Genomic DNA, 17819 nt, shown 5'->3' with positions numbered 1-17819 from the left:
GTGGGGAGCAGCCAGGAAAGCTGGGGGGAATGGGGACTAAGCCATGGCCATTGTCATTGTTATCCAGCATCACCTGTTTCCTTTCCCCATAGGGAGCCTCTACTCCCGGGCCCTGGCCCTCCGTGGAGGCCGCTGTGCCCAGAGCTACTGAGCCGCGAGGACCCACCTTTGAGATGAAAGCCATGCCTTGGAACTGGACTTGCCTGCTCTCCCATCTCCTGATGGTGGGGATGGGCTCCTCCACTCTGCTGCCCCGGCAGCCACCCCCGCCGCCCCAGAAGCGTTCTTTTGTCACGTTCCGCGGGGAGCCAACGGAGGGTTTCAACCACCTGGTGGTGGATGAGAGGACAGGGCACATTTACTTGGGGGCTGTCAACCGGATCTACAAGCTCTCCAGCGACCTGAAGGTCTTGGTGACCCACCAGACGGGGCCGGACGAGGACAACCCCAAGTGTTACCCGCCCCGCATCGTCCAGACGTGCAACGAGCCCCTGACCACCACCAACAACGTCAACAAGATGCTCCTGATCGACTACAAGGAGAACAGGCTGATCGCCTGTGGAAGTCTTTACCAAGGCATCTGCAAGCTCCTGAGGCTGGAGGACCTTTTCAAGCTGGGGGAGCCTTTCCACAAGAAGGAACACTACCTCTCGGGCGTCAACGAGAGCGGCTCTGTTTTTGGAGTGATCGTGTCCTACAGCAACCTGGATGACAAGCTCTTCATCGCCACCGCCGTGGATGGGAAGCCGGAGTATTTCCCTACCATCTCCAGCAGGAAGCTGACGAAGAACTCTGAGGCGGACGGCATGTTCGCCTACGTCTTCCACGATGAGTTTGTGGCCTCCATGATTAAGATCCCTTCGGACACCTTCACCGTCATCCCCGACTTCGATATCTACTACGTCTATGGCTTCAGCAGTGGCAACTTTGTCTACTTTTTGACGCTTCAGCCTGAAATGGTGTCTCCTCCCGGCTCCACCACCAAGGAACAGGTGTATACCTCCAAGCTGGTCAGGCTCTGCAAGGAGGACACTGCCTTCAACTCCTACGTGGAGGTGCCCATCGGCTGTGAGCGCAGTGGGGTGGAGTATCGCTTGCTGCAGGCTGCCTACCTGTCCAAAGCTGGGGCTGTGCTCGCCCGCACCCTCGGGGTCCGCCCAGAGGACGACCTCCTCTTCACTGTCTTCTCCAAAGGCCAGAAGCGGAAAATGAAATCTCTGGATGAGTCGGCCCTGTGCATCTTCATCTTGAAGCAGATCAATGACCGCATTAAGGAGCGGCTGCAGTCCTGCTACAAGGGTGAGGGCACGCTGGACCTGGCCTGGCTCAAGGTGAAGGACATTCCCTGCAGCAGCGCGGTGAGTCGGGGTGGGTCTGCCAACTGGGGTGGTGTGGGGGAGGGGCCTCGCCTGTAGCCTCTGTGGGGTGTGAATCTCCCTTCTCATTTTGCAGATGGGACAAGGATATCCTGTCTCTGGTTCTTGTTGGATTCAGGTCATCACCAGGTCAAACAAACTTTGACTGTGATACCAAGCTTAGAAGAGTCAGAACTGGATTTTCAATGGAGGTTTCTCATGGGGAGCTTTCCTCTGCCTTGGCTCACTGGTTGTAAGAGGGAGTGCTGGGAACAGGCAGGGGTTTTGTGATGCACCAGGGAGACCCCAATGTGCTTGCGAGTTCAGCAGATGACAACCTGTTGGAGCTTTGCTTTGGGGCAGAAGCTGATCCACTCGGGAGAGTCTAGGAGACAGGATTAGGAAATTGGGGAGGCCATGGACTGCTCCTAGATGAAGACAATGAATGACAGCCCAAAGCTGTGCAGTGTGTATGCATATTACACATGCAAGCCTAGGTTCCTGGCATGTTGGTGTATATTACCATGCAAGCCTACGTTCCTGGCATGCTTTGGCATGTTGGTGTGGGAACTTAGAGACCCCCAGTCCCTTGACCCCTGGTCTAGACCTTCATTTTAAGGTCCAATAAAGTGAATCAATTGCCAAGGTCACTCATTCTTGTGGGGGAGTGGCAGAGACAGCTCTTTAGGAGAATCCTTCATGCCTCTAATCACCACACCTGCCTGCACACACATACTCACCTGCACACACACATACACATTCCTACAATGCTCACTGGCACGTAGGTGGTAATCTCCCCATGAGGATGCACTCGTACATCCTAAGTTAGAAATGGAGCATTTATGCTGTGTGCTTTCTAAACAGCGAGTTCTTTTGCCATCCAAAGGACTGGCTTTCTTTTATAGAAAACTTATCCAACCCTGTCTTTTGGGTGATGCTTTGGGGAGTGACATCCACCGCAGGGATTAGCCTTGTTGCTCATGGGCGGGTGTCCATCCTGCCCTTGCTTCCTGCCACAATACAAAAAGCGAAGTCCATCCTGGGAGTCTGCAGAGCTGCAGGTCCTAACACCACATGGTGGCCTTGGAGAGAACAGAGGGAGAGCAGCTTTGCAAGACAGGCCAGTGCCAGGACCGGGAGGAATGGAGCCAGATAACAAGCTTTTGATTTTTCTTTTGGCTTTAATTAGCCCTTTCAAGTTAGAGGCAAGTTCAGGGTTGAGAGCAGAAAGGAGGAGGCCAGAAACTCCGCACAGGGCTGGGGCTTTCTCTCCAGACAGGCTCAAAAGGCCACACTGGCTTTTAATGCGTGGTATCAGTTTCCTTTGATTGGGCCAGTGCTCGAGTTACTCTGCTCCTGCTCTCGCCTACAATTCATTTGGCCTCCAATTCATTTGGCCTCGGCTCAGACCTCACAGGTTTCACACTCCAGCCACCAGGCCCACGAGGCACTTTGCAAAACCTCCTTTTCCTCCACCCATGGATGTGGTTGTTGAGTGCATCCTCTCTGCACCCCGCCTGCCTCGAGGCAAAGATGGATGAGGTGAACTCCAGAGTTCTCTTTTGCCTTGGGGTCAGAGTCCAGGATTCCTTCGAGGCCCAAGAAGCAGAACCAAATCTCAGATGATTTCTGTCCTGTGGCTTTTCACCTGCAGCAAAATGGCAGAGGGAAGGGGAAGGCCCAGAGGTTGACCTTTAGGGTGTGTGTTTGTTGGATGGGGGTCCTCTGTAGGTTTTATCATAATTACAACTCAAGCTTTTTTTTTTTAAAAGATTTATTTATTTATTTATATTTTATTTATACAAGCACTGGCTACAGCCAGAAGCGCTGGAGGGTGAGAGAATTCACCAGAGCCAGAGCGGGGAGCAGAGCAGGCAGAAGGATCGAAGTACACTGCTGAGGGGAGCAGCGGGCGGCAGGAGAGGTCTGCGCGCCATGCAGGACCCTCCTCTGGTGGCTGGGGAGCAGCCAGGGATCGAACTGGCGCTGCTGAAGCTGCGGGCAACCTCATAACCCAGCGCTCAACCGCTGCGCCACCGGGGAGGCCCACAACTCAAGAGTTTTAAAATGGGCTGTGCTTAGTGGTTCATTCTAGATTGCAATATAATAGACATATAACATTATGTTAGTTTCAGGTGTACAATGTAATGATTTGATATTTGTATATATTTGTAAATGATTGCTACAGTAAATCTAGTTAATATCCATCCTTACACATAATTACATATTTTCTTCCTTATGATGAGAATTTTTAAGATCTACTCTTTTAGAAACTTTCAAATCTGCAATATATGGTAGTATTATCTATAGTCACCATGCAGGATAGTATATCCCCAGGACTTAATTGTTTGGTATCTGGAAGTTTATAACTTTGGGTGATGCTCCCTATCCTAATTCCCTAAGCTGGAATGTCCTTCCCAGCAGACTTTCCCAGCTCCCTCCCTTTCTGAGCAATGGGACACAGGTCCCAGCTGCCACTTGGGCTGTGTTTGGGGGGATGGGGTAGGAGGGAAGAGAACCCCTTTGTCACTCAATTGGCCATGCCACAGAACAACTGTGGATTCAATCGGTGGGCCACAGCCTGGTGCCCAGATGGGAATGTCCTATAGTCCTGGTCTGCAGTCATCCAGAGAGTTCCCTGCTGTTTTCATTCTGGGTGAATCAGAGAGGGCGGGCTCAGCTCACAGCAGGGATAAGGGGTGGCCAGCCAGGAGCACTGTCCTCTTAGAATGTGTCCCTGCCAATGTAAATGCTTGCTGCAAATGAAAATCCCTAGGGAAGTGGCCCAGGTGTTTCCTGAAGCTTGTGGGGAATGAGAGCAGCTTCTATCTTTACCTTCTGGACTATTCTTTTCCTGTGTCCCAACTTTATTCAGCTTTGAGTATCCGGAGACAAATCAGCTAGTATCTGAAAGTTGCTCTAAGAATCTCAAGAGGGCACGGGAATAAGGGAGAGACCTAGAGGTATCAGCCTAATTTGTCTTGAGATTCAGGGACAAAAGACCCACCCAAGACCCTTTGCTAGTGAGTGACCAGATGGGTTAATGATAGTGATGTGATTTTTCTGTTTCTGCTGCTCAGCCCTGGGATGGTCCTCATCTCTGGTCCTTTGGAAAGCTGCCACCCAGGCTCTCAAAACCCTATTTGCAGAGCACACAATGATTGGGCTGAGGAGTCCACAGCCTGTGCCTTCTGTCACATGCCTGGGTCCTGAGCAGGCCAAGGTGACAACTTCCAGTCCTTACCTGGGATTCTGGAGACTTCTGCCCTGGAGTGGGGCAACAGGGTAGAGAGCCTGCTGGTATGGGCCAAAGCTCTTGGTTTTTGACATAGACCATGGCGCCCGACTTCCCAAGCCCCCCAGCATGGCTGGCTGTATTTCTACCTTTCTTCAGCCTTTAGGGGTAACTGCACAGAACACTGACCCTTCTGTCCCAAGTGCATCCATGAATTAATGACTGGGCAAAGCATTTAACTAAGCCCTTGGTAATGTACTCACTCTTGTGGATGCCAATAATCATGAAATAACATTGGCCTCCAGGAGTCCAAGAGCCCAGGGCTGAAATGCCCCCTCAAGTCATGCTGGCCGTGCGATGGATGTGGTCCTGGCTGTGACCTGCCCTCATCCACCGAAGTCTTCCCTGTGTCTGGAACCAGCTGAGAAGTGGACAGGGGCATCAGGCTGGGCTGGAAGGGGCCAAAATCAGCTTCTTCATCTTCCTCTCAAGACTTGAACTTTGAGTGAACTTCCAATAGAAAATGGAAGTCCTGGGAGCAGGAATTCTTATCCAGAATCACTGCCTCACACCCACTGAGCCCCAAAGTGGGAGCAGAGAGCAGGCCCTCAAACTGCCTGGTGATCCCCGTAGGAGCACGTGTGGTGCCTGGCAGCTCATAGGGGAGTCTGCCACCTCCTTTTCTTCTCTTGACAGTGCTGCAGGATAATAGAAGGAGCAGACCTCCTTTCTGGCTGAGGAAATGAGGAAACGAGCAGTCAGGCACTTCACTCCAGGCCATGTAATTAGTAGAGGGGCAACCATAGGGTGTCCTAAAGCTCAGCCCTGTGCTTTCCCCAGTGGTGTTTCCTGATGTGCTTAGTGTTATGGGGAGGGTGCAGCAGGCTTCACGACTATGGCCCAGAGCTTTGAGCGCAGGTAGGACTATACAAGCACTGCAAGGACTAGAAGCCCAGGGGACCCAGCGCTAGGCCTCACCCCTGTCTGTCTTCCGGATTTATCCGCCTGCCCTGCCTGGTCCCACCAGGTCACAGAGGCACAGGGACAGGAAGCTTCACCTGGTGGTGGGGGCTGGTGGAGGAGAACCCCGTGGCTGGGCCTGGGGCTTGACTCCTGTAGTCATTGTTTCTCAGGCATGGCCGCCCTGGGAGGAGACAAGGTCACCCCCTGGACTCAGCTGGCCTCCCATCCTGGCCTGCACGGTCAGGTCACTCAGGTTCGTCTGGCGCCTGGGATCCTGAAACTCCATGAGAACCAGCATCCGGATTGGCCAGGCAGCCATCCCAGCTCCGGGTGCTGGCTTCTGCCAGGCTGCTTGGGGTGTTTTCCTTTCCTTGTCAGCAGGAAGTGCGGCTCTCGCTGGATGGGGTGTTTCCTGTTGTTCATGGCGCTAGGCGAGCTCTGGCTTTCTGCTCCAGCATAGTCCGCTCAGCCCGAGAATTCCTTCTCTGGCTTGCCTCAGCCCTCCTTTCTCAACTCCACTGCATTTGACTCACACGTGTACTTACATGTGCGTGCACACACACACACACACTCACATGCACTCACACGCACACTGAAGCCACTAACCCTGCAGGCCACTTACCACTTAGCCCTGAAAGGGCATCACAAATCCCCTTCACGTGGACCAAGGGCTCACCCCCACAGCCTACTGGCCCCATAGTCTGATTTAGTATCTGGGGGACATAAACATCACAACCCAAATCTGATTTTAAAGAATTTTTGTTTTATTTCATTCATTCATTCCTTTATGTGCTGCATAGGAGGGGAATCATGAGGAGACTTTCTCCACCTGACTTGTGTCTCCAGGCATAATACTTTCTAGGTCCATCCATGTCATTGCAAATGGCAGGATTTCATTTTTTTGTTGTTGTTAATATAGCTGAGTAGTGTTCCATTGTGTATCTATACCACATCTTAAGCCCATCATGTTGATGTGCTCTTAGATTGTTTCCAGCTCTTGGCTACTATAAATAGTGCTGCAGTGAACATGGGGGACAAATCTTTATAGGATCGAATCTTCCCTCCTCCCCTCCAGAGAGCTTCTGTCTTAGGTATTCAGGTGAGAGCCTGCCTTTTGCACCACCTCCCTCCTTTGGATCAGTAGGATTTGCAGTGTATTTCACATCCCAGCCATATACATGTGGTGCCTTGGGGTACGCGGTGGTGGCCGGGCCCTGGGTAGTGTGCTGGGCCTGGAGAGTGGAAAGGGCTTGAGCTTGAACTTCTTGGCTGCTCAGGTCCTTCCAGGAGGCCACTAGAGCCCATCAGATGCAGGGAGAGAGAGGGGACCAAGGAATCACATTCGCAGATTTTTAGCACAGTCAGTTGCCAGGGGACCTCAGTATAGCACTTACCAAGAGGGGAATTGGGATGTGGGGTTGTGAACACCACCTGCTGACACTGAGGCATGGGTTTTGCCCCCCAGTATGGAGCAGCCCCTCCGCCCCCAACACAGCATGTGCGCGCACACATTCTCTTTGTTCTGAATGTCTCTCACTTTGCTTGGTATCGTTGCTCTCTTCATTTCTATCTGTTGTTCTTGTGCCATGTCTCAGCATCCCACTCAGGCTGTGCCTGTCACCTCTCAGTCTCCCCCTTTCTGTGACTGATTCTCCCTCATGACACATACCACACTCAGCAGTCGTGGCTGTGAAATTTCTCACCCTAGCCTGTCATTCAACCAGCATGCTGGCTGGCCAGCCCCGCTTAACAACCCAGACCTGCGTCTCTGGGCCTGGCCTGCAGTTCCTGCCCTCCCCTGGGGCGTCATGGCTGGCCTGCTGGCCTGAGAGCGGGTGCCTCTGGGTCTCAGCCAGTCCCAGCTCGTGAGCACTCCCCGGGCTGGTGAGCAAATTTCACTTTTGCTTTGAGTTATACATTTCATTTTCAAGAAGGAAGTGATAAAATAACATCCCTTCCATAGTGTCGAGGGTCCTAAGGTGGAGAAACACACCGACATTAATAAATAACAATAGACACAGAGCACCTTGTATTTGTAGGGCCCTTGTATACATGTCTTCATAGACCATCCTGTCTAATCATCTTTGGCCGGTACTAATGGGACAGAATATTGCTGTCATGTGGACATTCTTTTCTCCATCAGTAGCTGCCTTGGAGGGATCTGGGCTGTGCCTAACCAGGTGTTGTGTATGCGGGTCATATCAGGTACATGTGATGAATGCTGGGTGAAGGCGTTTGAAGGAGAGGATACCTTTCCAGCCAGCCCCTCTGCTGTTCCTTTCAGGGTCGCTTGGTTTTAGCCAGGCAGAAGGGAGTACCTAAACATTGGCACACAGCGCTTGCTTCTTTTCATTAACAAAGTTAGTGGAGAGAAGAAAAAAAAGACAATGAAGCGGTTCGCCAACTGGTCTCTCAATTTACATTTTTTTTCCCTACTGGACTGGGCTCCACATGCCATACACATTCACGAGACAGCATCAGCGGGAGAGAAGAAAACCCCCATCTTCAGTCTCGGTGTCATTACTGCATCTCTGTCAGTGTTCCAAAATATAATGGGATTTGCTCGGCTGATTTATCCCACATGCAGGCAACATTATCCAGACCTGCACACGGGCCTGAGGAGCAAGAAGGGAAGATGCATGACTACGAGAGTGGGGCTAATAAAATTTATTCCCTCTAACAAGGAATGACCTACGCCATCCCTCAGTCTGGCAGGCAGGGTCCCTGCTCCCCAGTGCCCGCCAGAAAACACACAAACTTAATCACTGTGGCCTGGCCACGCCCATGAGAGTTGTGTGCCGGAGACTGGGGAGGCAGTGGACACTTGGGATGGATGGACTGTGCAGGATTTTTCTGCCCTTGAAAGGTGTCCCCTGGGGACCTCTGAAGCTAAGATATAAACGCCGAGGGGTAGCACCCAAGTGGGGTTTGCCTTTGCCAGTCCCAATGCTGAAAATCCTCCCCTGGATTTTCCAGGGGCCCAGGCTGGACTGCTGAACTAGCTTCAGCATGCTGGCGGCCATCTGCTTACCGGGCCAGTGGAGTTTGGGTCCTGCTTCTCTTGCTAGACTGGCCTATAGTGCTGGTCATGGTGTCACACCCCAACTGCTTGTCAGAGGGAGGAAGCTGGGCTCCTGGCAGCTGAGCTAATGAGCAGAAGGGCATGCGTTCAACCCTGAGGATCCTTCGTTGGGCCTGTTCTTTGCCCACCATGCTCAGCAGCCCCGAGGATGGGTGCATTGCTGGCGTGTGCTATTATTACAGCCAGGCCTGCAGAGTACACTTGGCTTAATGCCCCTCTCCTGGGAAAGCAGCTCAAATTAGTGGCATTAGTTGCCTATTAGAAGGATGGCTTGTTATCGTGATGAGTGAATGACCACTTAGATATCTGGTAGGATTGGGTGACTGGCAGCTTTAAAATGCATGCAGAATGATCAAAATGAATATATACATAAAGCATTGCTTTCATAAAATCACTTTCACTGTTCTATAGGTAGTTAAGTCATGAACTCACTGAATGTTTATATCGCAAGCTGTGCACACACACACGGACCTCCCAAAACACTGAGAACCTCCATTCTAGTTTTTGGCACCCCCACCTCTGCTTTTGAGATGCTTTGAAGTCGGCCACTTGGTTCTTGGGATCCTTGGCTGTAATTTGTTGAGTTGTTTTGCCAACCCTAAGACACTTTTCATAAAGTCCCTTCAATGCATGTTTGTCTAACTAGATTATTGTGGCTGCGGCTGGCTGGCTCTCCTTCTCTTTCTCTGCACACATTCATTTTCTTTCCAATCTCATTGAAAAAGATACAATGAAGAATCATTCTGGGATAATGCACTGGTAACTAAGTGTGTGGAGCTGCCTTCCCCACATCTCTTTCTCATTTGTGTTCTTGGTCGGTTGCGGGGTGGTGGTGGGGGGATGCTGGGAGTCTCCAGGAATGAGGTCAACTCGCACCAGTGCTAGTGTTTCTCTGGCTCTCAAGAGATTTCAACCTTTTAGGGTGAGCATGGGTTGTGGGCAGACCCTGGGGGAGAGTTAGAATCATGAAGGAAAGTTTAGGGAGAACAGTAATGTTCATCAGAGGGTTGTATCATCCAGTGTGTCTGATTTCTTTCTTTGTTAGAAAAGAGCTCTTGAGGGGGCCTCCCCGGTGGCACAGCGGTTGAGCGCTGGGTTGCGAAGCTGCCCACAACCTCTGCAGCGCCAGCTTGATCCCTGGCTGCCGGGTGAGGGTCCCACATGGCACGCAGACCTCTCCTGCTGTGCCCGCTGCTCCCCTCAGCAGTGTATTTCGTCAGTCTGCCTGTTCTGCTCCCTGCTCTGGCTCTGGTGGATTCTCTCACCCTCCCGCGCTTCTGACTGTACCCAGTGCATGTATAAATAAATAAATAAATAAATCTTTAAAAAAAAAATGAAAGAAAGGAGCTCTTGAGTGCCAGGACTACTATTTTATGGTGTAAGGGGCTTTCTGATGAGAGTCCACGTAAGCCTGCTCCCCCAAGAGGCTCCTGCTCCCCCAAGGACTCTCCGCTTACCTCTTGCCCTGCCATCAGCAGGGGAAACAGAGTCATCTGGAACAGTAGAGACTTTTTGGGCAACTGAGTCTGGTTCATCTATGCACAGCTTAGGGGTCAGGGGTCCCCTTTGAGATATGGCTCCTGTAAGCGGGTGATAATTACCTTCTCTACAGCAGAGCTTTACGACTGGAGTCTTGTATTGAGATGTGAGCTACCACAGCTTATCCAATCAATACCTCCCTTTAAAAAGAAATCCCGCATGCATAATTCACGGGTTTCCCCTTTCCAGTGAAGTCTGCTGTGGCCAGTGCCCCTGTGCAGTGTGTGCATGTGTGGGTGATTAATTCGTGGGAAGAGATTTAGGAGGTTGAGCTTGGGGAATCGAAAGACTTTTCTGCAGCGCAGGCTCCTCAGAGGTTTCCTTCTTTTTCTCCTAACTTGTGTTTCTTTTCAGGACTTTCCAACTCTTGTTCTCCTTTGGGACAAACAGGCCCAGGATGGGTGGAAGCTCAGTTGTGACCTTCACCACTGTCATTTGCCAACATCTGACATTCCTTGCAAGGGGAGAGTTGTGCCCAGAGGTTGGAGGAGGGCAGATGCCCCTCCTGAGTGGCAGGGACAGAAGAGGCAGTCTGGCTTTTCACGACCCCCCCTGAGCCTGGAATAGGCTCCTTGGTAGCCACTTAGAGGAAGCCCCTGTGAGGGATAGTTTATTGCTGGGAATTGTGGGATCTGGCACCCCTCTTCCCATTACTTGGTAGATCACTAGGGGTTTCTTTCACTCTCTAGGCCTCAATTTCCCTCTTCCCTAAAAGAAACGGTTGGATTTGAAGATCTTGTGTGATTTTCTGACTTTGGAATCATACCGTGAAAGCGAGTTTTGCACAGTCCTGGCCAGAGAACTGAGAACTGACCCCTCTGGGTCTCAAAGTCCAACTGCCTCTTGGGGGCATTAGTGGCCGTGCCCACGCCCCAGCACCAGGCACCTGGCTGAAGCAGGGCAGGTAGGGCCTGGCCTGTCCCCCCAGGTCTGTATAGGAAAGAAACTTGAGATGTTTTCATCTTCAGCTTGTTGGGTCCTCACCTGGCAGTAGTGCTTAGCAGGTCCTTCCTAAAGGTTTTTAGCAAACTAGTGAATGATGAGCAGCGAATAGTACTGTCTTCATGTACTGCCTCAGTTTCCTCTAGTGAAAGCAGGGAGTTCCAATAACCTAAGAGATGGAAATTTTGATGGAAACAGGCCAAACTGAAGGCCCCTCAGTGGGTGAGCTTGATTTGTTCCCCCATCACCTTCATAGTCTGGCCTCCCAGCTTTGGGGGTAACAGCAGGGGTGCTTGGGACACCTTCCTAGGGCTCTGGACGCTACTTCTGCATTCAGGAAGGGCAGGAGAGCTGGTTTGCCCCACAGGTGGAAAAACACTCACTTTGTAGGACCAGGAACTGCCCCTGAGCATTGGGAGGGTCAGACCTGACCTTGGCTCATCTGTCCTGGGCTCAGAGACCATAGCCTGGGGCAGTCGACAGCTGCACTCTATGGGAGGAGTTGGATGTGTCTGACTAGCCGGGCTGCTTACCTGGTCCGTCATTCTTGGATCTGTTTAGGATATTTGTAAACAGTGGTTGCCTGGGGTAAGAGGCACAGCCTGTGGCTGGGGAAGAGATTGTGTCCTAGAGCTAAGCTAATTGGTCCACAGGGGGATGGACCTGGTGACCTCCACCTCATTAGTTCTGCATCTGGACCACTGAGCTCTGGCTTGGTTCTGACCTTTCCATAATAAGGACTCAATGTTGGGGTTTCTGCAAAGGTGGGCAACCAAGGGCCAGACTGAGACTGTTCAACTTAGCCAGGAGGTGCTGCAGGAAGCAGGCCAGGGGTCAAGGCAGGGATGAGGGGTGATTTCAGGACCAGGGCCCCACCTGTCATCACCTGTGGACTTAAGGGTGATTGGCAAGGGGGTCAATCAGGGTGAGGGTGGTTCCTTAGGAGCGTGTCCCCAGGGCATGAGCTTTGGGGGTGGCGGATGCTGAGGGGCTCCAGGAGAGACAGTGCAAACTGTCTCCCGGGCCTGCCCCCTTCCTCCGCCCTTCCCAGCGAGGCTCCACCAAGACACCAGACACTTTTGGGGTGCTGGGCCGCTCTGCCTGGAGAGACCACAGAGGAAGGGTTGCTGGCAGCATGTAAAACCCCCTTTCCGTGGAGATGATGGAACTTTTCAGAGTGCTGGTCTCTCTGCAGAGTGGGAGCAATTTCCCTGTAATTGGTAAAGTAACCGTAACTGCTCTGTCATTTGTATGTAGCGACTGTAATTGCACGGTAACCTTTGCGGCTGTGCGTGAGCGAAGCGCAGGAAGCTATTAGATTGTAATTGCGAGTGTCAGCTCTGCCTCCCCACGCCACCTCCTCCAGCACCAGCACCGCCACCATTTCACATGCCTGAGAGCCAGGCACGGACCAGGCCTCGCGCCCTCAGCTGGGAAGGGGCCTCCATGGTGATCCGGCCAGAGCTTCTGAAACCTTAGCCTGTGGCAGAGTGAGCTGGGAGGGTGTTGATGCAGATCTCTGAGTCCCACCCCCAGACTTTGACCCCATAGGCCTGGAGTGGGCCTGAGAAGCTGCATTTCTAGTGAACAGTACTGACTCTTATCATCTTAGACTGTCTACTGCATCCCTGTTCCTTCACTGAGCCTCACTGGCCTGATGGATCCCTAGGAAGCAACTTCTGCCCTTTCACCCCAATAATATTACCTTACCCTTTAATCTTGATAATGTCCTCTAAGGTGGATACCATGAATTTCCCCAAAGATGATGAGACTCACAAAGGTTATCTGAATTGTCTAGGGATGACAAACAATAAGAGCTCCTATAGCACTTACTAAATGCCAAACATTGTCCTACATGTATTAAATCTTTTAATCCTTACCACAGCACTATGAAGTCTAAGCTAATATTATTACCTCATTCTATCCTTGGTAAACTGAGGCAGGGCACGTTTCAGTGACTTACCCAAGGTCATGTATGAAGTGGCAGAGGTGGGATTCAAACCTGGTATTCCAGCTAGTTCCACTGTATATACTGCTGTGAAACGCAGCCTTTTATTCAGTCATCTATCTACCTATCAGTGATCCAGTGATTGATCCATTCATCTACCCATCCATCCTTCCATGATCCATCCATTCATCCATGTTCCATCATCCATCCATCCATCCATCCATCCATCCACCCAACCATCCATCCATCCATCCATCCATCCATCCATCCATCCATCCATCCATCCATCCATCCATCCATCCTTCCTTCCATGCATCCATCCATCCAGTGGTCACTGGCCATCCATCTAACACATATATTTTAACTAAGAACTAATATGCAAAACACAGTCCCTTCCCAGAGCTCATAGTCCCTGGAATCCTGTGGACTACCCGTCTTACTCTATAACCATGCACCCAATGAGAACACTTGGGGAAACCAGATTTGGGATCCTGCTGATTGGGCAAAAGTGGATGTGACAGGCTTCAAGATCTGTTCACAGGATTGCCCATATAGGTACCACCTGTATCCCCATGTACCAGACCCCAATATCTTTCCTTTGTGAGAATGAAGTCACTCTTAACAAAATAAACTTTTATTGCAGTGGTCATAGCTCTTGGTGGGTATGTGTGAAGTGGCAGGAGGGAGCTAGGAGGCCAGGCTCCTGACTGTAATGGAATAAATCCCTTCTCGGCTTCTCTGGCTGCTGCTCTGATCTGTTAATGGGGCCCAAGGGAGGGCTCGGCCAGGGCAGGAGCAGACGCTCTCCTCCTGCATTGCCTAGGGTGCTCAGGAATCCGCTCCAGCCTCACCTGTCGCAGGCTCTCACCAATTAGCCTCCCCTACCAGGGGCCATATGACCTTGGAATCTGCTCTCTTGGCCTCTGCCGTCCTGTGGGACCCTCCTTCCTCCTCCTCCTTGTCCTGTAACTACCCTGTGGTTGCAGCTCAGATGGGGGGTAATGCCCTCGGAGGTTGTGCTCTGGTCAGGGGCCTGCTGCAGCCACAGTTGCAGGCAGGATTTCCATTAAAAATATTAGCATGAAATAACACCTGACTTTGAAATGCTTTCCTTTTACCTGGTGCCTTCACACCTGTTGACTCACCTGGGCCTCATGACATCCTGTCTTGCAATTTTACAGTTGAGGAAAACGAGTTTCAGAGAACAGGAAGCGCCTATGCCAGGCTGTATAGCCGGGAAGAGCTGAGCTGCCATTTGAACCCAAATGCTGTGTTTTCTTTCCACTACTTGAGTGTTAAAAACACAACCCCATTGCACTGGCTTTCAGGAAACAAGAGAGTGAGGCTACCTCATGTCACAGCTGGGGGACCCCAGCAGCCACCCAGACCTGGGCTGCACCTGGTCAAGGGCCTTGATCAACTTCATCATCTGGTGACTCATTCAGAGGGAGAAACTGAGGCACAGGAAAGCCTAGGGGGTGAGCTACCACAGTCCCTGGAATCCCAGCACCCTTAGAAGCCCCAGCTGCAGGCTTTGACTTGTTTGAGCCTGGTGACAACGCCACGAGGTGGGCAATGTGGGATGAGAGACAAGTACCGGGAGGAGACCCAGAGGGGCCTCCTGAGGGGTTCTCCCAGGCTGTTAACTTCCAGGCTGGGCTGTCCTTGCTTCCTTCCATGAGAACATTCCTCCTGGGCCCTTGCTGTGCACAAACTCACAGGTCTCTGACTGGCTTCCTCTGAGCAAGCAATGAATCTGTGGAGCCATTGGCCCAGGGCTCACTCTCCTTGTAGGTGCTTGTTTATTTATCTGCCTGGTTCATACCTAGGCAAGGAGAGGAATGGTCTTTGGTAACTGACCACTCAGAAGCACAATTCTGGGGATTGAGCACCTCCCCGGGTCAATGAGTGTATTTATGTCAGGGCAGGTGGGAGACTAAAAAATGGGCAGCCTTGACCCCAGCCTCAGTTTCCCTCTCTGCAGAGCAGCCTCATCTCCTGGGAAGAACGGATCATAAGAGACAAGGGCTATTTGCTGATGGCAGAGGTCTCTGCAGCAGAGATTAGGGCAGAGAAAGTCAGGGGTGAGGATTTCCTATGAATCGGGGGCAGGAACATGTGAGTGTCTCAGGAATTCCTGGTCCTACCAGGTCCTGTGTTATATCCAGCAGGGAGAATGCATCGGCATCCTTCCTTTTGCAGGTATCCCCCACTTTTCAAAAGTTCACATTATGCCACTTTGCTTGTCCATTTCGCTTTTGCAGCAAAAGTCAAAAAGCATTCAGTATTTATTTTGTAGGGAGCCTTTATAGAGGCAGCGGCACCCCAAGGGTAAGGGTGGCTCCCCTAGGCGTCTTCCCCAGGAAATACTTTATACCAGCCATGTCTTTATCAAATTCTTCCTGCTTTTACTGTGCTCATGTTATTTTAGATTTTGCATGGTATTTGACGTGATTTGGTAGATTGTTTTTTGGGTCTGGGAACACTCAAAAGATTTCCATATAAATGAATGGTAATAGCTTCCTCACTCTCTGCCACTTTGGCTTAGCAAAGTTTTCACTGGAATGCTATGCTTTCGACTATCAGAGGAAGCCTGTATCTGGATTTTTCTTCCTCTTTTCTATCCATCCATTCACATTCCACCACCTGTGCCCTCCTTTATTTTCCTCATTTTAGGAAAGAAAAATAAGGATCAGACTAAACCTTAAAATCTTCCCCTAACTCTGACACTAAGAGGTGTTGGGGGGGATGGAGAGGGTGGGGGTTATGTTTGGTCTGGGCTGTTAGAACCAGATCTTGCAAGAGAGGCCAGAGGTGATCAAAGGCATGGGGCAGACATCTGTTCAGCATGTGGCCACCCAGGCCTGACACTCTCCCTGCTCTGCCCACATGGCCCCTCTATGATAAAGAGAGAGACTTTAGAGGTCAGAGAGGTCAGAGACTTTAGAGGTCAGAGAGAGACTTTAGAGGCTCAGCACTTTGGGTGTGCTGAGATGGACATTGCCTGCCCCTCCCCCTTAGGGAGGGTACTGAGGAGCCCCGAGGTTTCAGAAAGCTCAGCATTGGACATTTGCATACAGCTTGGCTGGCAAGCGCCTGCCTACCAGCTGGCCAGATGCTTTTTCCTTTGGCTGGATGGAAGCCTTTAAAAAAGTGACACCTTGTATTTTATTTCACTCCTTTCTCTGAAAAGTCCGAAGACATTTATAGGCAAGAGCTCTATAGGCTTTATGGAAGCCCATCAAAACGTAGGGGCTGTTTCCTTCATCTTTATAGAGTGGAAAATAAAAGCAGGAGAAGACGGAATAATGATTCTAAGGCCACACAGTTCTTCGAGAAAGGGGAATCCAGTGTGGATACCGATGGCCTGGGACTGAAAGGACTTGGTAGGGAGCCTTGGCGACCCTTCATCCATCCTCATCAGGATCTCAGCTACTTCCCCAGCTCTGGGACCCAGCTGCGACCCTCTGCTTATGGGACCTGAGGCTTGAAAATAAGCAGAGAGAGACTTAGCCTGAAAACAAATGAAAAGATTCAGCCTGAAATACTGCTATTGGGGACAACCCCAGAGACTTTTCCTGTGGGTTCCCAACTAAGGAAATCATCCTGGAGTCAGGAACAAGACTTGGTTCAATTTGGGGAATATTCTTTATAAGGAATGTTAATAGTTGTTTGGGTTGAAAATAGTCCAGAGAATAAAATGTTTGGGGAAGGCTGTGAGAATGTTAAACATATTTCTTCTTAAAGACCTTTCAGGACTTGCCTGTAACTAATCATTATGAATCCCTTAAAGAGTGCTAGAATGTGCTATGTTTTCACAAATTGCTATCTGAGGAACTCTTTTATGGTAGAGTATGTTTGGGGAGCTTGGGATCCATAGAATGCACTTTGGGAAATGTAGGTCCAGGAGTGACAAGGCCAGGTCTGCCCTTCTTTGTGATATTCTAACAGATCCAGGGAGCCTGAGACTGGCATAGTAAGGCACCACTCTGGTTAGTTGAGTTCATTTGTGAAACTTCTACCTCTCCCATCCCTCCTTTCCCCAAATGATTATCTGTTCATGCTTCTGTTATGATATTGTCATTCATGTATTAATGTTCTAGTTCTCTGTCCTATGTCTTTGAGTCCTCATCTGCATGGCTGATCAACAGTAAGAGTATAGATGTGGAAACCATATCCCTCTTAGTGGAGTCATCTAGAGAACCTGCTCATGGATGTTGGTTCAGGACACTACCGATGTGATGGTGATGATGGGTAATCCAAGCTATCAAGATGGCACCCACAGGGGTTTGAGGAGGGGCAGAGAGACCATGCAGTATGATGAAGGGGAGTCTAGAATCTGTGATTTTTTTTTTGCCATGGTCCTGCAACTTAAGCAACTGTTGAAAAGTCATCTTGTTTCTCTGGAGTTGAGTTTTTAATGTGCAGAAAAGGAAGGATTTATACCAGATGTCCATCTCTAAGCATTCTTCTAGTTCTCTGGTTTTCTAACTCAGTATCTCTGCCAATTGCCTGATGCTCCCCCTAATGTTCTTCCTGTATTATTTTCAGCTCCTGACCATTGACGATAACTTCTGTGGCCTGGATATGAACGCACCCCTGGGTGTGTCCGAGATGGTGCGTGGTATTCCCGTCTTCACGGAGGACAGGGACCGCATGACCTCGGTCATCGCATACGTCTACAAGAACCACTCTCTGGCCTTCGTGGGCACCAAAAGTGGCAAGCTGAAGAAGGTAGGAACACTGTGCTGTCAT

At 50.7% G+C, this 17819-nt stretch overlaps 1 protein-coding gene across 3 annotated transcripts in view; it reads left to right on the top strand.

Moving 5' to 3' along the window:
* Positions 1 to 17819, top strand: part of PLXNA4 (plexin A4) — a 408891-nt gene that overhangs the window by 58785 nt on the left and 332287 nt on the right. For all 3 annotated transcript variants that reach the window (XM_037518307.2, XM_054692673.1, XM_054692674.1), the window contains exons 2-3: positions 93 to 1358; positions 17616 to 17798. In XM_037518307.2, coding sequence (XP_037374204.2) covers positions 174 to 1358; positions 17616 to 17798 — 1368 coding nt within the window. In that variant the 5' untranslated portion in view covers positions 93 to 173. The remainder of the gene's footprint in view (positions 1 to 92; positions 1359 to 17615; positions 17799 to 17819) is intronic.

This window comes from Talpa occidentalis, unplaced genomic scaffold (genome assembly GCF_014898055.3).
Source record: "Talpa occidentalis isolate TD23 unplaced genomic scaffold, MPIMG_talOcc4v2.1, whole genome shotgun sequence".
NCBI classification, from domain to species: Eukaryota; Metazoa; Chordata; class Mammalia; order Eulipotyphla; family Talpidae; genus Talpa; species Talpa occidentalis.
This window is presented reverse-complemented; position numbering and strand designations above follow the sequence as displayed.